The 25,290-nt window shown below is 36.8% G+C and overlaps 1 protein-coding gene across 11 annotated transcripts in view; it reads right to left on the minus strand.

The window, feature by feature from the left end:
- The window catches only part of RALGAPA1 (Ral GTPase activating protein catalytic subunit alpha 1), a 165,988-nt gene that overhangs the window by 115,098 nt on the left and 25,600 nt on the right, over positions 1–25,290 (minus strand). For all 11 annotated transcript variants that reach the window (XM_060759103.2, XM_060759130.2, XM_060759110.2 and 8 more), the window contains exons 2-16: positions 23,179–23,289; positions 22,097–22,146; positions 19,921–19,978; positions 18,608–18,651; positions 17,990–18,167; positions 16,710–16,825; positions 15,557–15,695; positions 14,568–14,776; positions 13,587–13,826; positions 10,677–10,868; positions 9,413–9,550; positions 8,608–8,756; positions 7,235–7,364; positions 6,162–6,399; positions 3,989–4,150 (exon numbers count right to left, since the gene is read on the minus strand). In XM_060759103.2, coding sequence (XP_060615086.2) covers positions 3,989–4,150; positions 6,162–6,399; positions 7,235–7,364; positions 8,608–8,756; positions 9,413–9,550; positions 10,677–10,868; positions 13,587–13,826; positions 14,568–14,776; positions 15,557–15,695; positions 16,710–16,825; positions 17,990–18,167; positions 18,608–18,651; positions 19,921–19,978; positions 22,097–22,146; positions 23,179–23,289 — 2,154 coding nt within the window. The remainder of the gene's footprint in view (positions 1–3,988; positions 4,151–6,161; positions 6,400–7,234; positions 7,365–8,607; positions 8,757–9,412; positions 9,551–10,676; positions 10,869–13,586; positions 13,827–14,567; positions 14,777–15,556; positions 15,696–16,709; positions 16,826–17,989; positions 18,168–18,607; positions 18,652–19,920; positions 19,979–22,096; positions 22,147–23,178; positions 23,290–25,290) is intronic.

Below are 25,290 nucleotides of genomic sequence, written 5' to 3' on the forward strand. Positions count from 1 at the left end.
AATGAAGCTACAGCAGACCTAGCTACCAGACCCTGCTACCTCATACTTACTAGAGATTGGAAGGCCTGGAAAAAAACTGGAAAATTTGGGGGGAAAAGTCCCACCCCCTGTTTTTTTCCAAGGCCTTTCCATCTCTAGTACTTACTCATAACTACTTCAGTTTTGAGAATAATATGTATTGCTAAGTCAGTGGAATTGACATGGCACCTACATGACAGTATGCAAACATCTTCATAGATGACATGGAACAATGCACGTGCAGTCAAAAAACTCTCCTCTACCTAATATTTCTTGATGACATCTACATGATTTGGCCACAGGGAAAGCAGTCACTTGAGAGGTTTCATTGGGATTTCAGCAAATTCCGTTCTATCATTAATAATTCATACAAGAAACTCACTTTCTTCATGCCACCAAACAATACACCTTTAAACAACATGACCTATCCAAACCCAACTGATCGCCACAATATTTACATTTTCCTCTCAGAATGCACTACCAAATCTATTGTTTATAGCCAAATCCTCCACTACAACTGCATCTGCTTAAACCTGCAAGACAGACACTCAAAAATCTTGGATTTACAAAAAGCATTTCTCAAACTACAACACCCACCTAAAAAGATGAAGAAAATAAAAAGATAAAAATAGCACCTGCTCTTTTTAGCTGAAAGCTATACAAAATAGAGCAACCCTTTCCATGTTATGTACAATTTCCCTCCCTCCTTCCTTCCTCCCCGCCTTTCCTTCTTTTCCTCCCTGCCCTCCTTTCTGTGTGCAATACTCTGTAACTGATTATTGTAAAGGGAGAGGCTGCACTCGCCAATAAAGCCACACAAACTGTGAAAAAATATATATGAAGAAACAAATCAATAAGGCAAGAGTAATAACCAAGACCATCTACTACAAGATAGACCAAAAACACAAAATGAAAGAACGCTTACAGTACACAGTTTAGATCACTCAAATGCATCACTGATGAGCTACAACCCATTCTGTAGAATACATACTCCTCTCACAAAATTCTGGGAGGAAGGCTCTTACTTGCCTACAGACAGTCCTCAAGTCTTCAACTACAGGCAGCCCCCATGTTACAAATATCCAACATACATAGGACTCACAGTTAAGAAGAGTGAAACAACAGGAAGTGAGATAAATCTACCCTTCGGAAGGGAAATTCATTCCTGAAAGAGTTATTATGGTGAAAAGGTGTCTCCACTAAAGCTTTCTCACCAAACCTTGTTTTCATAACAAGCCAGTTCTTTTTTTCAAAATCCAATTATCACAAGGGCAGAGAGTGCAGTGAAATCTTCTGAACAGGGGCACAGACAGCAAACAAAATACCACAGGGGTGTTAACTCTTCCATATGCTATCCAAAGCCTATATATATATGCATGTATGTATATACGCACACACACATACTTTTTTTTTAGTGAAACTCCAGCCAAATGTATAATATGGCTGACATTACACTGAAAGAATGTACCTGTTTTGACTTACAAATAAATTCTACTTAAGTGCAAACCTACAGAACCTATCTTGTTTGTAACTTGGGGATAACCTGTACTTACTTAAAGAAGGATACATAACATGCAAGGCCCAGCCATAAAATTAGATACCAATACGGCTCCTACATCGATCCTGAGAACAATATCACACAGGCCAATAATATCATGCACTAAATTCAACATCAGAAAGTAAATTGATTTGCTCCTCCTCCAAAGTGAGATATACCAACTATGCCTGAAATGCTCCCTAAACTATTGGGCACTATCTACAGAATAGTATGAATGTACATATATCAGACATTAGAAAAGGCTATACCCAAAAACTAGTGGTAGGACATTTCAATATTCCTGGACATACAGTAAGGGATTTACAGACCATGGTCCTTGAACAAGGAAGTTACGAAAGAAGACTAGAAAGAGAAACAGCTAAAACGAATTATATTCACAAATTCCAATCCATTATCAGAGGTATGAACAAAAGAAATAGCTTCATTGTATGCTACATGTATTAATGGGAATGTTTCTGCTACTGCACATATAAATAAGGAATCTTTTTCCAGAGTGCTTTGAACCCAGTGTAAGGGATTTCACTAAGCATGTTTATTAATACTAACCAAAATTACAAAGATTTGAAGGATCTGTATTACCTCACCAAGCCCTTTGAAAAATTAACCCAAGGGACATGATTTGCATCTTTGTGGATCCAATTACATTCTATCCTACTCTGATAACTGTTTAAATATACTTCATACTTGAGATTTAATGAATACTGCATATGAAGAAGTGGATTTATAGTCACAAAAACCCATACTAAAATAAAAACCGGTTACTATTAAGGTGACACCACAATCCTTTTTTCTCCACCATTCTTCTTAAATAAATGTAATTTTGTTTTATAATTATTATATTATTATCTCCACATTTAGGATTAAAAAAACAAACAAAACAAAATACCTCAATATTGTCCCCCTGATATGAATTCCACACAAGGGATGATCATCCTGTATTTACAGGTGGGGAGATCAGTATTATGATAAATTATTTTTAAAAAAACATTTATTGGAAGTAATGTAAATTGTTGGTATGTGTATGCAATGAGTCTTATTTAGAACCTGTAATTGAGTTTTGATTAAAGTTTTGGAAGATCCCTGGTGAGATAAGTAAATAATATGTAAAATTTTGGGACCAATTTTATGCTAAATCAGACTATTGTTACATTTCACTCAGTACTGCCTTTACTGACTGAAAACAAACCTCCAGCATTTTAGAAAGGAGTTTTTCTTAGCCCTACCTGCAGATGCCAGGGATTGAATATGGCATCAAGTATGAAGTATACACATGCACCCTACTGCTGGGAGCTGACAGCAGATTTTAAAGTTGGAACTTGGGAGTACAGGATTGTAATTTGTGTCTCAACATTGAAGACCAAGGAAAGGAAAAAAATACTGGGTTACATATAGCCTCTTGAACAGTGATAGTGTCACACATATATTATTTATTTATTTATTTATTTACTTTATTTATATACCGCTTTTCTCAGCCCTCAGGCGACTCAAAGTGGTGTATAGGAACAGCTCTATGTTAATACAATTTAAATCCCCGTGCTTGGCTCTCCAAAACGAATAAATAAAGATTTGCTATATAGTTGTTCACTTGGGAACAACACAGATGAAAAGACATCTGACAGAAAGCTAGATATGATATTCTTAATCAAATCTGTATAAAATCTTCATATGGCTACACTGCCTTTCAATGTATGTAACATATCCACAGCTTTTCAATGTAATCATAAAATATTACGTATCAGTAACTAATCATAATTTGTTTATGATACACCAGATCTCACTAATGCAAAAGAACTAGAATTCTCATTGCAATGTTAGGCTCTAAACAGCTTGTGCTAATATGATTATTAAAATTAAATTAGAAAATAATTTTAGATGAGCAATGGTAAAAGAAGACAAAGTCTAACAAAGTTGACAATAGGTCACCATGGCACAAGAGCAAATGAATTAATTTTGAAAGTTTTGAAATAACGATCAGTTCCAAACCTTTATAGTTGACTGCCTAGAACAAGACGTGTTTCATTTCTATAAATACACTATGCTTCTAACAGATACCTATTTTCTTAAATGAGTTCAACAGTTCCAAGAGGTACAAAAATCTGTAGTACAATGGCAATTGTCACCCTGACACCATGTGGACATACAGTACCCCCACATCCACTAGATGGGTGTTCCAGGATTTCCCAGATATATGAAATCAAGGGTAATAGCAAACACTGATATTTTTGCACTTGAAGTGAAAATAGAGCACTTGCTATTTCCATTTCCCTTCACTTCCTGCCTCATGCATACTACACAGAAAGTACATGTAGAAAGTAATGTGTATGCCATCAGAAGTTCTGTATACAATCAGAAACTTCCATCTATACATTTTGAGTCTATGTTTATACAACATCAATCTTCTCTAGCACATACCAACTGTTTTTTGTCGTACAATGCTTCTGGCCTTTTCTGTTCCTGGAGATCCAGTAGTTGTTGCACTGCGCTGCCTCATTGGTGCCTGTCCAGGTTGATCACGACTCCAGCCTCTTGAAAAAGACTTATCAACAGATGCCTTATGAAACTCATGCCCAACTCCTGAATGGGGAAACACACACAACAGTGATACATATGAAACCATCCACCCAGGAAGATAATTAATCAGTATTGATGACCATGCTTTTATCCATCTTAACACAGTGGCATTACTCAGTGCCTTAAATATCACTTCACTAATAATATTACAAAAATAGCATTTATAATCAAGCTATATGTTTTATTTAATTTATAGGTGTCATGTTATAAATTTTCATATGTGATGTTATTTTGGGTTATTATGTTTGCATTTGTTGTACTGAGGCATTGAGTGGAGTCCCCGGTGGTTCAGCGGGTTAAACCGCTGAGTTGTTGAACTTGCTGACCAAAAGGTCGGTGGTTTGAATCTGGGGAGCGGGATGAGCTCCCACTGTTAGCCCCAGCTTCTGCCAACCTAGCAGTTCAAAAACATGCAAATGTATGTAGATCAATAGGTACCACTTCAGTGGGAAGGTAATGGCACTCCATGCAGTCATGCCAGTCACATGACCTTGGAAGTGTCTACAGACAATGCTGGCCCTTCGGCTTAGAAATGGGGATGAGCACCACCCCCAGAGTTGGACACGACTAGACTTAATGTCAAGGGGAAACCTTTACCTTTACCTTTTACCAAGGCACTGAATGTTTCCCTTTTTTATTAGTTGGAATTCGCCCTGAGTCCCCTTAGGGAGATAGGGTGGAATATAAATAAAGTTGTATTATTTTTATTATTATTACTATACATTTGAACTTCAGTGCTCCCAGAGTGTGTTCAAACAACTTCACCCCCTCCCCACAAATATTCCTAAAAGCACACCTTGATTTTGCCATTTTATACAATGGACATCATTTTACTATGTCACTGTATATAATGGAACTTGTGTATCCCTGGATTTTGATCTCCATGGCAGTTTCTGGAACCAAACTCCAGCAGATACCAAGGATTCTTTGTTTGAGAGATCTAGTATGTAATTTGATAAAAAGGATACTTTAATGTTGTTCATTGTTATGTATCATTCCAGTAATACATTTCAAAGGTATTTTTCCTATTAAAATTACTGTATGTTCTTACCGGTTTAAATCTCTTCCCTGATATCAAATGCCTAAAAAAATAAACTTCATTTATGTTCTGTTAGAAGGTACTGCTATCTTTATTACAATTCAAAGACTTAGCTAATTCTGGCAGCATGACATACAAATGTGTTTAGCTATTCAAACACATTAAGATATTTTTTCCTGATTATTCATGCCTGAACATAGGCTTATTCTGATTGCCAAACATGCCTACTTTGATTTAAAGCAGGGGTCCTCAAACTAAGGCCCAAGGGCCGGATATGGCCCTCCAAGGTCATTTACCCTAACCCTAAGTCTGAAACGACTTGAAAGCACACAACAACAATAATCCTATTTCATCAGCCAAAAGCAGGCCCACACTTCCCATTGTTAAAACTGTTCTTCATTTTAATTATTGTTTTGTTTTTTAAGTGTTTTTTGCACTACAAATAAGATATGTGCAGTGTGCATAGGAATTAATTCATGTTTTTTTCAAATTATAATTTGGCCCTCCAACAGTTTGAGGGACTGTGACTTGGCCCTCTGTTTAAAAAGTTTGAGGACCCCTGATTTACAGGCAACTTCAATGGACACGTTCAGCCCATTTCAATGAAGAAAGAATTTTCTGCTAATCAAATCTAAAATGGATGTGATATATGCTCTTTTATTTTTGTTTAATTTCAAGATTGTTATGATATTTTTTGACTAAACCTCTGAACTCACTGCAAACATTGCATAAGGCCTAGGATGGTTTTTGATTTAGAACTATTTTTGAAAAGTGGAGTGAAAAATCATAAAATTGGCGGACAAATATAAATGTAATTTAAAATAGCTTTGTAATTAAATTTAAATACTGTTAAGGAATATTCGGCATCACTATTTCATAAGGATAGGGTTTTCTGAATTGTTCCACCTTCTTTTGAATCTGTAATACAAGTTTTCAAATTTAATAAGATAACTTCCTGAATATCATGTGCCTTACCTTTGCCTTTGTGCTTCTTTTGCTTTTGCTCACTTAACTTATCCAGTGGCAAGTCACTGAGATCCAGGCTGTATAGGTTTCTAGCTAATACTTTCGTCAGGGTCTCCATAGTTAGTGACCACTCTGTGGCCAACTCTTCCCAGTAAGTCAGTGATGACAATACTGACAAAAGGTCATCCCAAAGTTCTCGGGAGATGTACACATTGAGGTTTGCTTTGATCCAAGCTACTATAAGAGTCTAAGAGCAGACATATAAAAAGGGAAAAATTATTTTATAGCAACAGAACAGAGGTGCACAACTCAAATCACTCTTAGCCATTTTTGATTTAGTAAAATTGTATGAGAGCTGCACCACTAGATTGAGAATAATCATTTTGGTAAATCATAACTCAATATTTTATGTATTATGGAAACTGTCAGTAAAATAAAAACCTTTCTTCTTCACATGCAGAGAGGGTTTTTTACATAATTAAAACATACCTCACCAACTACAGTGGTATTGTCTACAGAGGGTTGTAGTATATGTTGCTGAGTATGTTTGTATGTCGTACAATTAATCCAGTTCTACATCACTTTAACTGCCATGGCTCAATGCTATGAAATCATAGAAGTTGTAATTTTATAAGGTTTCTAGCTTTGTGAAATAGTGCTGTTGCCTCACCATAAGACAAAACCCAAGGCTTGCAGTTTGGTGTCAAGCTGTATTAAGTCTAGGTGCACTCTTCGCTTTTAGCTACCTAATAAGCACTTACCTTTTTAAAAAAATAAAAAAAAACAGTCAAACCATTCTGGATCTATTCAAAGTTGAGTGACTAATTTTACATACAACTAGATTAATGTAACAGGCATCATTGAACGTTTGGACTACATGACTAATTTTCTAATATCTAAAGGTTTTAGCAATTATGTTGCTTGATTGTGTTGTTAGTCAACTTAACATAGCTTGCTTTGAAGGTTTCTGTAGATAATATAAGCAAATAATTATCTCAGCTGACTGGAAAGTTGAATGGCAATCATCTCACACAACCTAATAAAACTCAGAATAGTTAAAACATTGATATATATTAATTTGCCTGGAAAAGAGGTCCAGCAAGCCTTCCTGCTAACGTTGAATTCTTTCTTCCTTGATACTGTAGGAAAATCTGAGATGGTATTTTCAGTACTGATTCTGTAACCCTGAGCAGCACAAGCAGCATCTGTTCCCTGAAAGGCAATATTAGACAAAACAATAAATATTAGGCAAAGCCATATAGTATTTAGATCAGTTGATGATAACTTTGAAATTACTCTAGTTAATTTTTTAAAAATTGGTATCATATTTGAAAAATGGTCTCCACGTTATCCTTGTTAAATCTTTACAGTATTTCTCATTACTTAAGTGCATTGATGGGGGACAAGGAAAGAGTTTCCCCGAAGACTGGGTAAATACAGTTGGGCGTCCCCTGGACAATGTTTCTTATACGGTTAAATCTTTCCAACCCAAAAGCATTGCTTTATAACATTTTTATGTATGCAATGCATCTGACACGAAATAAATAAAAATAAAAGTGTATCTATTCTTATAGTCTTATCAATAATAACCTAAGTCAGCACCTGAACAACTCTTCAGGCCAAATTATCAGTATGTGGCTATCAGGACCAAGTTATTCAGAGACGACATCCCACTTTGGCGGCCTGCTCAAAGCTAGTCTGATAGGAACTCTATCTGGGCTTCTTTTTACCTTCTCCCTCTGCCCGGCTTTTCAGTTGACCAATAAAACTTGCTTAGTTCCCAACTGAATTGTACACTGAAGGTATCTAGTAAACTATCTCTTATCCAATAAAAGCACACATCTTTTCACAGCCCAATTTGTGGATATGGTACTTGTCCCATCTGAAGTACTGACCTTCAGTATTAATTTACCCTCCAGAATTTACTGGTATCTTTGCCTCTTCTTGTTGTGTGTCTTCTTACTTTTAATTATAGTCTAAAGCAGTGGTTCTCAACCTGTGGGTCCCCAGATGTTTTTGGCCTTCAACTCCCAGAAATCCTAACAGCTGGTAAACTGGCTGGCACTCCTGGGAGTTGTAGATCAAAACACCTGGGGACCCACAGGTTGAGAAACACTGTTCTAAAGCATCTGGGATTCATCCTAGATTGACCGGTATGGTAGGTAGCTTTCCACTGAAGACCCATACAATCACAGAGAGCTACTTGTATTCGCTCTTACAAGGCCGAAGTATACTCTGTAAAGTTATATGAACAGGGAAAGAAGCTGACCACAGAATATGTGTGGCTTATAACAGGCAAAGAGCTATCACATTTTCCCTCCACAACAATCCTCTAAAATGATCCAAATACAGGATGAGCTTCTTGAGCTTCTTAAACAGGGATAACCCTTACACACTGCTTGGAGGAAGAGTAGGATACATATGTAACAAACCATTACAACATAAAACATTTTACCAAGTCTTCTTATCCATTGTTACTTGCACCACCATGTAACGGTAGATATTAAGAATGCGTTTACACATGTCGGTATGTTCGTCCAATAGAGGTTTAATCTCATTTGCTGGCTCAAGAAGAAATATATTTGCAGAATTTGTTATAAACACCTGAAATTGAAAGGAAGTAAAAAAAAAACCTGTCTGAAAAATCTGCTGAACTTGGCTGCATGAAATAAACATATCACTACTACAAAAGAAACAATGGGGCTATCTATATGTGCAATGGTGATGCTCCTCTGCAGCAAGATATTCCAAATTACTATCACTGAAGTCTGCATGGCCAACAATGAGACTAGATGATGTCTGAGCTGGCTGGCAGCCGGATGGCATCTGCATGGCCCAATGGGACCTGAACTGGTTCGGTGTCAATGAATCACCATCCTTACTTGCCCCTGTTGATCTCACCTTAGTGGAGACAACCAGGCACAAAAATAGTGGTGCTACTCGACAACAGTGGTGATAATAGCTGAAGTGGCAAAGCAACACAGAGAAGGGAAGGGGGGGGGGGAGGGAGAAGGAAATACTCTTGCCAGAAGAAATGACTGATATTTTGTACAAAGTAAAGACTAAGAGTTTTTCAGTGGAGAAAATTTCAAAGCAATATGTTATTTTAAAAATGAATACAAATGCTTAAAATAAATAAATATTAACTAAAATTGAATGTACCTATATCCTCAGGATTAAACAATGCCTACAGGGCAGGTAAACACACATGAATATGTCTGAAGTTATACAAGAAAATGAAAGGAAAATATGCCCCTTACCTGCAGTACTGCCTGTACTCCAGCTCGTATACCTTGTTCTACAACATCAAAGTCTGATATTTTCTGGGGAACCTCCTGATAACATCCATTTCTTACCCAGCTTGAATTTCGAACAGGTCCAGAATTATCCATCGTTTCCTAAAACATACGCAACGTCAGTTGAAGTTGGGTGTTAGAGAGAGTGGAAGAGTTGGTGTTAGTTCAGAGCGAGTTTGGGTTTAGAGAAGATTGGGTTAATTTTTTGTGAGGTATTCAGAGTAGCTATTAGTAGGTAGCTAGAATACTGTTGTGGAATAGGGCCCAGTTAGTGGACTGTTCAATTCCTAAGGGCAGTTTTGGGAGTTACTTTCAGAGATTAATTTCCTGAAGGAATTTTCTGTGGTGGAACTTTGAAGACTTGTATAAAAATCAAATATTTGCTGGTAATTAATCAGCATTTGCAAGGCTTGCTAAACAGGCCAATTTCCTTTTTTAGAAAGTACAGTTGAAGCATCTTCTGCAGTCCACTGTAAACACTGAACAACAGATTTGTGTAAATGTCTAAAACTAGGTGATATTCAGAATTTTTTTCTTGTTGCCAACTTTTTTGAAACCCATTTAGGGTTGGGACTCACAGTTTAAAAAGCAGTGATCTAGGAGTCTACTCTGTTACCCTCCACTGTCAAATTATTGAAAAGAAGTTAGGGGTAACAATGGATCGCCAAAGGTAGCTGCTTTGGGTCTCAGTGCTGGTAGCAAAGGTAGCAATTTCTCTGAAAGCTCATAACCTTTGTAAGGTTATGTGTAACAGTTATTACCAGAAATCTGCTAGACATATTTTGCACTTTTTAAGCAGAAGATAAAGGCTGAGTAGTGCATGCATGCAGACAATTGTGAAATATGACAAAGTTCAACACCTGAGATTTAATTATAAAGAATTGTAGCCACTCAACACCAAAGCAACAACAGCCTATTCCTTTTTTCATTTTCTCCTTTTCCTGTAGGCAGAGGACCCTTGGCACTACAACATCAGTGGCAGAGGGTTGGATAGCACTCATTATTTCTTTCAATGCTATGATTCTATGATATGTTCTAACATATTTTAGGGAAGTCAAGTGAGGTTTCCATAATAAGGTTTTGAAGTGGAATCCTGGTATCCCACATTTCGTTTTCCTACCACATACAATTTTTTAAAAATTCTGTGAGGACATAAAGTACATAAACAGGTTATTTTGGAAAAAGGGAAAACAAATTAATTAAATGGAAGAAATTCTAATAACTTTACCTCGTCCCTTTCTTTTCCTTTCTCTGATGAATTATGGTCTCCAATGTTTTCATCACAGTCTATCTGTAAAGATGACACAATTTCTTCTGGGTCCTTCATAAATAAGGGCTTTTCTTCTTGTTGGATCCATTCCTGGTACACTTTCACAACTTTCCTCATGGCTGCTGCTTCACATATTGGCAGTAAAAATGCCTGGGGGGTCATAACAAAGAACTGATTTAAAAGCTATTCAACATTTTTTTTATTTCAAAAGATTACTGGGGCGTCTGGAAGTATGTTAGAGAAAAAAAAGGAAACATACAAAACTCCAAAATATGCAGCTTCAGGTGAACAGAATACAAATGCAATTTATTAACCAATTGTAGAGATGGGCTTTCTGCTTCCTTCTCCAAGAATATTGAAGCAATGGAAACAGATCAAAATTAATCTGGTACATTTAAACAATAAACTATACAAAGAATTATAAAAAGTTTTATAGCAAAGATTAAAACTTACTAAGAGCATGAAAGAGTCTGCTTCATCAGGTATATTTTGAAGAAACACAAAACATATCCAATGAGAAAGGAAAATCTGTTTGCTAAAGGTTATGATAGCAGAAACACAGCACATTAGATTACATTTGAGTAATGCTGGATTATGTTACATAGATGGATTCATCTAGGGGAGGATGGAATAAAACAAGAGAGTTGTGTTTTGGGTATCCTCAAAGTTGATTTTTTCAGCAAGTTACCTGTAGGCCCCAGATTATCAGGAAACCTGTTTAGTTAAAATATCTTTGCATGTGTATGTGCCTTAAAGTAACCTGTCAAGTGAATTTTATAGGGTTTCCTTCAGCAAGGAATACTCAGAGATGATTTTTGCCAGTTCCTTCCTCTGAAATATAGCTTATAGCATCTGATACTCATTGGCAGACTTCCATCAAATTTCAAATCAGAGTTGACCCTGCTTAGCTTCTGAGATCAGATAGAACATGATGCCTTTTGATTTTACCTGCTAAGGGACAGAAAGAAGAGGGGGGCAGTTTAGACATCCATTGGAGAAAATTCCTTAGACTGGGAACAACTGCCAAAAACCCCTCATATGCACAAAAAGGCCTCTGAAAAAGCCCTCACTCAAGAATCTCAAGACTTCTGGAAGACTTATATAGGATAAGTCAGTCTGGACTTAATCCATGTAAGAGTTTTATCATTCATAAACCAGCACTCAGTCCTTCATGTTAAATAGCATGTATGCAGAAAGCTCTGGAAACATAAAATATGCAAATGACCTGTATTATCAAAAATGGTATCCTTAAAATAACTGTTACAGTGTTTTTATAGTGTCATCAGACCTGCTGATTTCAGAATTTGAGGCATTCTGAACATTAGTCTTCTTGATTTTTAAGTTTTTGTCCTGGATTAGAGATTGTGGTTAACCGTTAAACAGTGTTGCAGCACTCATGTTCACACAGTTTCCCTTTCATTTTGTTTCATTTTAATTAATGAAGCATGTAAGACTTTTCAAGGTGGATACTCAGAACAATTGTATATGATAATAGATCAATTCAGAAAAAAGTTATGGCAATAACCATAAAATATAACCAGATTTCAGATTATAATACAAATATATAAAAATGAAATCAGTTTACATTCATTACACTTATCCCATGGTTGGGTTCTATTGCAGGAACAATGTCACACACCAGAAGCTGGAGGAAGATAATTTTCCATCTCCACCCCTCAAATCTGTATTCCTGAACTGGCACTGGAAAACTGAAACCTCCCATTTGTCATTTCCCAGATCAGTGTTTCTCAATCTGCGGGTCAGGACCCTGGGGGGATTGCGAGGAGGTTTCAGAAGTATTGCCAAAGACGATCAGAAAACATAAATTTCTGATGGTCTTAGGAACCCTTTTGGAGGAGAAGGTTGAAGATCTCTCCGCCTGTCCTTCTCTTCCTTATTGGAAACAGACAGTAAATTCTCCCACCAAAAGCCTTCCTCCACTGTGATTGGCTGGCCTCTCAGCCAAGAGGAGGGCTGTTTTTGAGACTCCAAACAGAGAGGGGAGAGCAGGTATGCTCACGCATGGCAGCATGGTGCACATGTGTGGGTGAGGGATAGCATGCGAAGTGGGAGGGAAGCTCGCACCAGCGAGTCTGTTCAAGGCATGGGGTTTCTGCGTGTCTATTGTTGGTGGGGTTCAGAATACTCTTTGATTGTAGGTGAACTATAAATCCCATCAACTACAGCTCCCAAATGTCAAGTTCTATTCTCCCCAAATTCCACTGGTGCTCACATTTGGGAATATTGAGTATTCATGACAAGTTTGGTTCAGATCTATCATTGCTTGAGTCAACAGTGCTCTCTGGAAGTAGGTGAACTACAATTCCAAAACCCAAGGTTAACATCCACAAAGCCCTTCTAGTATTTTCTGTTTGTCATGGGAGTTCTGTGTGCCAATTTTGGTTCAATTCCACAATTGGTGGAGTTCAGAATGTTCCTTGATTTTAGGTGAACTATAAATCCCAGCAACCACAACTCCCAAATGATAAAATCATCCCCCCCCCCGCAAACCCCACCAGTATTCAAATTTAGACGTATCGGGTATTTGTGCCAAATCTGGTCCAGTGAATGAAAATATATCCTGCATATCAGATGTTTACATTACGATTCATAACAGTAGCAAAATTACAGTTATGAAGTAGCAACAAGAATAATTTTTTGGTTGGGGGTCACCGCGACGTTAAGAAGAGTATTAAGGGGTCACGGAATTAGGAAGGTTGAGAAATACTGTCCTAGATGGTGCAACAGCTTTTGAGACAAGTTGGGGGAGAGGAAGAAAGTTCTGAAATTTCCATCAGCAGAATGCTTAATTCATTGAATACAGCATTAATGAAATATTGACATGTTTATTCAAACAAAATAATTTACCTGACGAAAAATTTCTGTAAGAAAGTTAACGTTGCTTCTTTTAGAAGAAAAAACTTTGCGGACAATTTCAATGTCTGTGAGATGTTCTTCATCAATACTGCAAAGGCTGGAGGAACTAGGTTCTCGTTCGGTTAGTGTGCTTGTGTTAGAATGCGACTGTTCTGGCTCTGTATTTCTATCAGGTCTTTCTGTATTATCATTTTTGCTGTCTTCTCTAGAAACCAGACTAGCAGCTGCTCTCTGAAACCAGAAAAGAAGAGACAAATGATTCTCTGGGTATTCAATTATTCATCCCTAAATTGAATGTGATAATGCAAATAAGCACTGAAACACTTGTGTGCTGCCCCTCAAATCAGAACTGTAGCACAGGCTAAGTGGAAAATGAGAATCAAAAGATCTCCGGTTTGAATCTTACTTCCGGTATAGATTCATGAAGAGGACTTAATCAAGTGATGTCTTGGTTTTTAGGCCTGGTCCTGATTCAAACCCTCAATGTGGGGAGAAGTCACATCTTTGACATTATACTGAATACAGAGCCATTAGGACTGCTATTGACATACATGTTCCATTCAGGAAGGAACCCTCCCTGAAATCTCTAGTTTCAAGGTCAGAATGAAGGCAGATGTTCTGCTGTGCATTGACCGCCAAAGCAGAGGGTATTAATGGGGCAGCCCCATGCCTTCCTCTGCTCCATCTCCAAGCCCTGAACAAAAATAAACTAGCTTCTTGATCCTGCTAAATGAGGCATTCCATCTTGGATTCCATACACCATCCATGAAATCATGGACAGATTATTATTGGCCCTCTACATTTATGCAGCAGACCTCCAAGTAGCAGGAAAACAAATAGCAGGAATCTCTCAGGGAGGATTTCCTGTTCAGGAAATTCCTAAATGCAGAGGAGAGCCATGAGTTCCCTGGAAAAAGAGCAAGTGAAATAACGCAATATGATTTGCCATATAAAACACTTTCTTAGCTTTACCTGAATATTCTTTGGCACAATTTCACCTTCCATTCCAGGAATCTGAGGACCTGTATGGGGTTTTGGCTCAAGCCAAAAAGACACCAACCATCGGATGACAATAACACGAGCTTTAAGGAAAGGTTCCTTTGTGCAATATATTGCTTCATTGGTTTCAGCATCTTTCTTTATCATTATGTAATGTGGCTTTGGTCTCATCTGTGGTATCTCTGTAGGGAAAAAATGATTTCAAAAAATGCTGGAAAAGGTCTTAGATGAAAAGCCCAAGCATCCATGATGGATCCTTAGCACTTAAATGTTAATAAAAGATTAAACAAACCTATAAACAAGCAGTCCTAATTGTAGATAGGCAGCCCTTCCAAATGGAACTATTAATCAGAAATCTGATTGATGGGGTCGGAGTAGCTTTTACAACAGTGCTGATTACTATTTTCTTTCTAAGTTTTTTATTTATTTGGCTGGCATTTTAGCATACTCTTATTTGTGACTGAAGTTAGCATTTTATGCCAAACCACTTCAAATTTTATAAAATCTTTAGTTTCTAAAGTCCTAAGAGCCATCAGGAGCATGACTCGGAGTCTTCATAGATTCATAACCTGCGGTCCTCTCTGACTTGAGGTGGGAGATGTTTTTCAGCAACAGCCAATATTTTATTTACAGTTATTTAACAAAATTACACTAATTTATGACTACATTTAATGATACAATATGCCCACCCCCATTCACAGGACAACACCTGCAGATTTGACCATTTGCAGGTTTGCCAGGAGCCCTCCAAAGCTGCCCCTGATTCTGTGGCCTGAGATTGCTGTGTGCACATTCACAGCTATTGCTATGGCTGACAACCTCCTCCCAAGGCTGCTGTATGAATGTATGTTTACAGCACGCTTACTATGTCATGCAGATAAGAACTATACTTCTTTGCCCCAAAATTGATTCTACATTATAAAATAAGGAATAATTCTGAGAGACACTGAAATAAGTCTTACCAAGTACAGGGTTATACAAGCTGCTCTCCTTGCACATGTTTGGGAAAATATAAGGCAAGTAATATTTCTTAAAATGTGAAAATAAGAATGAGAATCCCTTTTCTTGGTTTTCTTTGTTCTTCCATTCTAGACTTTTGACCTACAACAAGAAATTTGGATTATTCATATTTATTTTAGATATAATATTTTCCAATAAATATGAAATATTTAGTATACTATTAATTATGGCCTAAATCTAAGTGCTAGACTCAATATTCAGCAACTGATTCATTGGTCTATTCCAGTTGGACTAGTAACAATATCAAGTTAAAGTAGTGGAGTTTTACCAACACAGAGTATTTACTGGTTTCTATTTGTATTTTCATCTGTTTGCATTATCAGGATAAAAGAAATAAGTGTAATATATGTTGTCGAAGGCTTTCATGGCAGGAATCATGGGGTTACTTTGAGGTTTCTGGGCTTAAATGGCCATGTTCCAGAAGTATTCTCTCCTGAAGTTTTGCCTACATCTATGGCAGGCATTCTCAGAGGTTGTGAGGTCTTCAGCAATAGAGATGTGGGCAAAACGCCAGGAGAGAATGCTTCTGGAACATGGCCATATAGCTCGGAAAACTTACACCAACCCAGAAGTGTAACAGTTATCATTACAATAAATGTAATAAAAATAACAGTAATAACAGAGTAAAATAATAAATAACTTTGACTCGAGTATAAGCCAAGGGGGGCTTTTACAGCCCAAAAAAAGGGCTGAAAAACTCAGCTTACACTTGGGTAAATACGGTATATGACTTATTTTAGCAAAATCTGATTTTTGGCGGAATCGGTCCTCACCCTTCAACAGATCTAATCCCATTTAGCAGAGTTCTCCAGCCCTTTGAGTAGTACTTTCAAGTCACCAGAAGAACTGATGTGGACATGATGGGACCAAGTACTTCAGCCAACCCAGTTCCATGTGCCTAAATCTGACCCAACCCATTGTATTTAGTAAACATAATGCATTTTTCTGTGTTTAGATCTGTATAACACATTTTAAACAGATGACCTTCCTTGACCTAGAAAGCAATTGGACTAGAATTCATGCATTTCTAACAACAAACATTGTGTATTGTTTAGAAAATGAATTGTCTAATAGACTAGAACCATGAGAACATACCTGAATTACTATATATTTCAAAAGTGCTTCTAAAAAATAGCTTGTTAGATCATCTTGTCCTTTATCTCCTGATTGTGGAGGGACAAGGGGAATAATTTCTTCTGCAGTTACTTGTGCTGTTTATAAAATAAATATAAAGGTTACAATATTGATTATGTTTCATTATGAAAGCATCACATGTATTATTAGTTTACATGCATAATCATATCGCTATCTTTACACAAAATAATTTATTCCCTATGAACCTTAAAACTATGCAGGGAAGACCACTATAAGAAGCCAGTGTACAATTAAACAAATAAATTTATGTTTACCTCGTTCTCAGCTACAAAGCAGTCTGAATCATAAATATCTGGGACAGATTCCAATCAATCACAAGCATATACATGGAGAAATGTTGTAGAGCTCAATGAGCCCTCTTTGTGCTACACTCTAACTCCCTTCCTAGAGACTGCAAAGTGACAGCCAGGACTGAGTCTCTTACAATAATCCAAATTCTCAGTAAAGCTCAAGTTCTCAAATTATTTCTGATCTGGAGGGCATTAAAGTGAGAGCCAAGCTATGAGGGTATTGGAAGAATACATCACATGTATACTAGTCTATAGTAAAACCGATGCACTGCAATCTGATAGTGCCCAAAAAGGTGAATGAAAAAAGGCTCATACACTCCAAGAACAATCTTTTCCACTGATGCAGAAGCACCTTCAAAACACTGTTTTATGCTCTCAAACGTTCTTAGGGTGAATCTGTACTGTAGAATTAATCAAATCTGACACCACTTTAACTGCCATGGGGCAATCTATGAAGTCATGAGAGTTCTATCTTTAGCCTTTTCTGCCAAAATGTTCTGGGGTCTTACCAAAATATAACTCCTAAGTTCTACAGGTTGAGCCATGGCAGTTTAAGTGATATCAAACTGTATTCATTCTACAGTGTAAATTACCGATTGTAACTTATTCAATATTAAGCATAAAGGGTCTTAATTCTTGGTCAATATGCTTAGAATTGTACTGCTGGACAAAAATACATTGCATGAATATGACCATAGGAACGGCACAATGACTATGAGAATGGATCTGACTTTAACGGAGGCGCTATATATGTTGTTTGTCGATTTGTCTGTCTATGTTAATTGTTGTGGAGCGACGTTGTCGTCCCGATTGGTGTATTGCCGTGTTTTAATTGCACTGTAAACCGCATTGAGTCGCCTGTCAAGGGCTGAAATATGCGGTATAAAAGTGAAGCAAATAAATAAATAAATAAATAAATTACATACTTACTTTCTTGAACATACAGTACAGGGTTTATGAGAGTATCCAGTGTTCGAGGCCCTTGTTCAGATTGTGGTGGTGGAAATCCAGGTATTAAACAAGAAAACATACACAGCTGTTCTTTACTACAATTATTCTGAAGCGCTTGCAACCATAAGAGGAAGAGACGTACACCTTCACGGCGAATCTTAAAGAATGAAGTGATGAAATGTTTTAATTTTACATTTATTTAATAATAATAATAACACCAATAATAATACTTTTTATTTGTACCCCGCCACCATCTCCCCGAAGGGACTCGAGGCGGCTAACAAAGTACTCAAGGTGCCACATGTAAAATACAATTACATATCATCGAAACAATATACAGACTAAATACAAACAATGGACAACGTCAATCGATAAAATTTAAAAATTTAAAAAATCTTAAGACACAGTTAACCTAAAGTTCAATATTTCACAATTAGTACAATTTGGTAAAATGTTTCTTAAATGATCCCCACAAATTCAATGAGCAAGTTTTCAATATTTTAAATAAAATTTCAAAATATCTGACGCAATATTACAAACACTATCCATCTGCCTTCTCTTACACTAAAAACAATGAATTACTAAATGTTATCATACCTTTAAAGAATTCCCTGTATGAAGTAATTTCTTTAAAATTAAGCCTGAAAAGAGAAAGGATACATTCAATCTTTTTTTGCTTCAAAGTCAATATAACGTGTGAGAGTTCTCGGTCAGACTTGAAAAAACCTTCTTAACAAGTCCTTGGCAATCTCTACATTATTCTTGGTGACCTTGATATCTTCTGGCAACTGGCTTAATGCCAGAAGGAAGAAAGGATCACCTCTATCCATTTAATCCAATCATAGTTCTTCTTATAAGAATAAAATATTTGCACACATTACACAGTATTACCTAGTTAATAGAGCAATTTAAAAAAACTTCAGTAGAAGGTAACTGCAGCCTTGGATGGATATTGTGAGAATCCAAATTAATTTATATTTATTTGTTATTTACTTTCCTGATTTGCTCTCATAATGGACCAAATTGGTTTATTTACATATTAAAACAATATAGCCTTTTCAGGCAGTCCCCAAGAAAACCTTTTCTTGGGTCCTCATTAACCACACTGGGAGAAGGGGAAAGCTCTTTTTGTGATTATAGCAAAAATAATTATTCACTTTAAAATATCTTAAACTCTGTAATACTCTTGATGGTAATTTCATTTTTAATTTTTTATTAAGTGTGCGTGTTCCACAGATAATTATTTTTAAATGGCCTGACACAATTATGAAGTTTCTGTGAAGAAGTCATTTAACAGTACGAAGGCATGGACTACATATGTAATCATCCCTTAACTATCTTTGAACAGAAGAAACCCCTAAACCAGGCATCCTCAAACTGCGACCCTCCAGCTGTTTGGGCCTCCAACTCCCAGAACCCCTAGCGAACTTGTTCAATTGTCAGGAATTGTCAGGAATTCTGGGAATTGAAGGCCCAACTGGAGGGCAGCCGTTTGAGGATGCCTGCCCTAAACTAACAATACTCTTTTTGTGTTACCTATTCTAAGCCATAGATGGCCAGCTTCTGTACTGCTGCTTTCCAGATAGTGGTCTAAATGCCGCAAGTGCATTTTGCCACACAATTTGGCTCTTCACCACCACAGGTGATTACTAGTAAGTTCTGTTTGTTAGTTCCATAACTAAATAGAAAAAGCCAGCCAAAGTCACAGCATTAGATACAAAATTAAAGCAAGATACTACATTAAGTCATGAAATCTCTCCAGTCCTTGGGATTCGTTAACATTCACGCCTGCTTTAATCCATGGCATTTTCGGTTACAAAAACAGCAGTTTAAAGCAGATTTTTAATGTATCGTTTTGCTAACAATTAAAGCATTAATTAGTAAAAATGCTAATAGTTGCCAACACATACCAATACTGTGAAACTGCCATCTTTGCTGAATTCTTTCTGGAAGAAGTTGCAATATTTTCTGTGAAAGTAGAAATAAACAGATATACAGTGAAGTTATTGGAGCAAGAAGGTTGTTTCCGATCAGGTATCCTTTAATGAAAGACGCACCACATTCTTTCATATAACTTCAATTAATAAATTTACATCTTACTTTACTTTTCAAGTAATGAAAGAGAACTTTGCTATTTCACTGCAGGGCTGCTTTCATATTCTTACAATCCTCTCAATATATTTATTTATTTTATTTATTTCCGTTACTTTTACCCCGCCCTTCTCAACCCCCGAGGGGGGACTCGGCTTACACAGCAATGCACCATTTGATGCCTATACAGTTACAGTTACACATAATAAAGTCATAGTTAAAACAATTAAAAACAATTATTACAGTTAAACACACGAAATAAACAAACCACATTATATGAAACCATTCACGCCATCAGCATTTGTCTTCCGGGTTCCAGATTCCGTTCCATTAAACATTTCCTAGGCCATATCAATCCTTTCTTTACCTACCCGATTGACCAAACGCTTGGTCCCACAACTATGTTTTCAGTTTTTTCCTGAAAGAGAGGAGTGTGTTCCTCTCATGCAGATAATGTCATTTTTTACACACTTCCTGCCATTTTACTTTTTTAAATTTTGGAGAAAATTCATTAGCATCTGTTTGTAACTAGTCACAGAATTAAACCAGAGAGCTTGTGAATACACTAACTGCTGTTAAATCTGAAGCTCCAGTTTACAATCACTTACAACAGCTAGTACAATAATTCTCAACAGCTAGTAATGACTGTTTGGAATATGACTTCTGCTAGTTTAATCTAGAGGATGTGTAACATTACTAAATTTCATATTACCAACTCTGTCACATTACAGATAACATTAGCCTCCTGAGGTCTCCCTTGTACAATATCCTATCAGTTCTCCTGTTTTCTAGCCAGCATCACATTGCATTCCAATAACTCCTTCCACCATTCCTTTCTAGTCACTTAAACTTTAGGCAGCAACTTTCTATACACAAATGGTTCATCTATGTCTGCACAATGCATTGCTAGGAAACTTCAAGAGCTGTTATGAAAGATTATGTAAGTGTTTTGGTAAGGCTTCTGTTCTTGAACTGGTTAACCAGAAGAGGCCCTCGTCTTTTTCTTATGAAACTTCTTTTCCAAGATGCTTCTTATAACACTTCTTTGAAACTAACATGGATTCACTGATATCAAAGGTAGCTGGGATCAAGCCTCCACATCAATTGATAGACCCAGGGTACCCTGGGTAAAGAAGATTCCAAGGTGAGAAAGTTACTGGTGTCCTTGGCCTTTTCAAAACAGGCTGCAGACTCTTGAAAACATTTCTCCATCACTGCCAGAATTGAGGAACCAGAAACAGTTGAGGCTGAGTTTGAAGTGCTACTAATGATGCTTGGTTGGAGGTTTTCAGAGCTTACTCCCACAGGAGAGCTGTGAGTCTTAAAGAACAGTTCCAGCACATCTGTGGGATAAATGCCTGGTTGAGAGCAGGCCTCCATGTTATGACCACATCCGAGACATAATAGACAGAGCAAACAACCATCTTTCTCAGAGATCTTGGTCCCATGGGATGTATATTTCTTAAAGGAGGCATTTTGAGGCAACACAACCAATAACCATCAAACTCCGAAACATTCCAAAGTCCGAAACATTCCATAGATCAACCCAAAATCAAAAGTCCAAAATGCACTTAAAAGGGAAGAGAGACTTGTCTTAGTGTTAAGTCACTTACAGAATAACTCATTGTGCAGATGCAACTAACCCATTTGCATGAGTCCAGAGACCACAAAATAAAAGTAGACTTAAGTCTATAAAAGCCCATGCAACCAATTTTTTTCTCTCAGATAATTACAAAGGTGCTACAAGATCTCTTTGTATGTTAATCCAGATGAACACAGTAAAATCTCTGGATAATATCAAAGCTGGTAATATAAAAAAAGAGAAAACTCTAAATCTGAACTGTGCTGAAAATGTAGAATTATCAGAAAGTAATCCTGCACTTTCCAAATTACTTTTACAACTTTGAATTAAGAGAATAAAGTGTACAACTCAAGGAACAGTATAAACAATTTACACTGTACTTCAATAAGAACTTGTCAGATTAAGAGCCTTACCTCAAAAATGAAAAGTATTGCATCTAATTCTTCCCTCTGCGACTTGTGACCTAAATTTTAAAAATGAGTTACACTTAGATAGTTGTTCTGTAACAAGGAAAAATATGACTTTAATTTCAAATTTATATTAATTTCAACCGGATGCTTCAAATGAAAAAAAGAAGACAAAAGGCCCAATCAACATTACAGCTATTATTTGGCTCCTCCCCCACAAAGATGATTCTACCAATGACCATGCGACCAGCTGCCTCACAGGTAAAATAGAGACAATAATGATCCCTTTATCAGCTTGACTAGGACAAGTGTCATTTTGATGCTTATTTATTTATTTACAATTTATTTATTTATTTTCTGCTTCCTTTGCAGAACTGTCTTATGTACTGATCGTTCAGTTTGTAACATGAAATATGAATGTTATTCTTTCCCTCCTTCTCTTTTCTTTCTGACACTATTCTCGTCTGGATGCTATCCAGTAGATCATAAACTAGTATTTTAAATGGAATGCATTGATGAAGCATCACTATATAAATGTAGTAAGTAGATAAGATGTCCTCTAAACTGATCTATCTGTGATTTGCAATTTCACTATGTGTTAATAAATTTTAATTATATCATCTGTGCATCTATTTGAGATGTCAGAATAAGTTTACCACATAATCTGACTACTGTCAATCTTTCTTAACTCTGTAATTTTTACAACTGACTATGGACAATATGGCAATTATGCCTTATAAATCCGCAGTAAGCACAAATTCAAACTGGGCTAAAAAAGTCAATGCAGTTGGGTAATTGGATCAAACAAAGCTGTATCAGAGAAACAAATTGAAATGATCCTCAAAATGATAAATACTTCACACTGAAATTCACATCCACAAAATCTAGAAACATTTTTAAAAGACAGTTTAGATTTTAAACTGTGAACTAAAAAACTATTTTAAAAAACCCACAGGATTAAAAAGGGTTTTTTTAAAAAATAAATAAAATAGGGAAATGCAAAACCAAAGTTTATGTGTTCTTCTAGTAACATGAATACAAATATTAACTTCCAAATCAAAGATACGTATTTAATCTCTATTTCTTACCTTTCTGTCTGAGACCAATTTCGATAGTCACAAAATTTTCAAAGAACACATAATATATGTGTGAAAAATGTTGGTCAAAAAACTGCTTAAGATCTATAGACTCTGCATTCTCTGCAAAATAAAGAACAGATAATTTGAATATTAGATGGTGCTATGATACATTTACCAAATAAATTGAAAACATAATTGGAAAGTACTATAATATAAACAATAAAATGTCTTAGACCACCTCTTTTATAATTAATTATTTTATTCATTCACATCCTTTCTTTCCCCAGTAATGAGACTCAAGGAAGCTTTTAAATGATACCGATTAAATACTCTACAAAAGCTTCAGTAAGAAGTATAAATACAAAAGAAATGTTTAAATACAATTAAACTATATAGTTAAATACATTAAAAGTTATTTTTAAGAATTATATACAAACAATAAAAACAGCACCACACAGCATTAAAAGCCCATTGAAGTCAACTTCTAAAAGTCTGATGATATAAAAATGTTTTAATTTGTTGACAGAAAAACAGCAAGGAAGAAGCCATCCCTACAGGGGGAGTTCCAAAGTCTGGGAGCAGTCACCAAGAAAACCTTCTCCCTTGTTTCCATCAAACGAGGCCATGGAGATGATGGGACAGAGAGAAGGGTCACTCCAGATGATCTTTGATATGGAAGATATGGTCCTTCAGATATTCATAATGAAGCTGTATTAAAAATTATCAAATATAATTGCATTTTGAATTGTGCAACAGATCAGCAGCCAGGAGATTTTCCAACAAGGAAATTACACGTGGTCCTAACCTCTGTCTCATTTGTTCCATTTTGCCAGCTCCTCAGAAAACATGTGAGCTAGTTTAGATCCACTCTGTGAGAAGGGATGCTTAGGAACTATGACCATTATACATACCATTTTCCAATTCCGGAAACCAATTAGGCTTCAACAGTATAAACTGCCAAGAAAGCAGGAAATTCCTCAAGAGCTATCAGGAATTCATCCAGATCCATAAGCCTTCTGGGTCAGATCACCTTAATGGGGCCCCAGCCCTGCAGAGTCTCCTTCATCCTGCAGAATTCTGGAGTTTGTAGGGGAAAGCCTTTAAACTGCTCAGCCAGAGAGATACTCAGCCTCATTAAATTACAAACTCCAGAATTAGGTAAGAGGCAGCCACAGGATTTAAAGTGGATAGATGCTCTAGTGAGGGTTCTCAAACAGTGCTCCGTGGAACCGTTGGGGCTCCACAGGTAATAGTAAGCAGCTCAACAGCACAATGCTGCATTTCACCTCCTCCTCTTTCCTCCTTCTGAGAAATGCAGGGAAATCAAAGTTTTGAACTGCTGGAAACAAAAACACCAGCATCCTCCTGGGGCACAGACCCTTCCCCCCACCTTCTTAGCTGCCCAGACCCTTTCCCCTGCCTCTTAGTTTCCAAAACCCTATTTTCCTCCAACCGCTCAGAGGGAAGTTTGATTTTGTTTTTACTGCATGGACTGGATGGACTCCGGGGTTTCTGTTGTTGTTACCGTTGCTGTTGTTGTTATTATTATTACTACTACAAAGGCTGGCCATCTGTTGGGGGGTGCTTTGTGCTTTTCCTGCATGGCAGAAGGGGGTTGGACTGGATGGCCCTGGGGGGTGATCTTCTATTGAAATACTGTTAAGTTCATGTTGGTTAAAATTGTTCTTCATTTTAAATATTGTATTGTTCTTTCTTTCTTTTTTGCTCTGTGTGAATTAGTTCATACAAACACTCTCCATCCACCCACCACTGGCCCATGACTGATTGATAGATATAGATATATATACACATTATATATAATAGATAACATATGAACATTTCTTGGGGCCTCACAAGAAACTTTTGCTTCAAAAAGAGCTCTGCGGTTGAAAAAGTTTGAGAACCCCTGCTCTAGTGTGATGAGGTCCAGAGTCTGAGCACATCAAATCCTGATCAAGAAGTGTTACTATGGAACAACAAAAGGTTCCCTCAACACCAGTATACCACCTATGATATGCAGTAAATAAGGGCTAGAGTGGGCCAAGCAGCAAGAGTTGGGCTAGATTCTGTTTGGGACAGACCCATGATGGACACAAAGTCTTTATCCACTTCTGACAAGCT

Source organism: Anolis sagrei, chromosome 1 (assembly GCF_037176765.1).
Source record: "Anolis sagrei isolate rAnoSag1 chromosome 1, rAnoSag1.mat, whole genome shotgun sequence".
NCBI lineage: Eukaryota > Metazoa > Chordata > Lepidosauria > Squamata > Dactyloidae > Anolis > Anolis sagrei.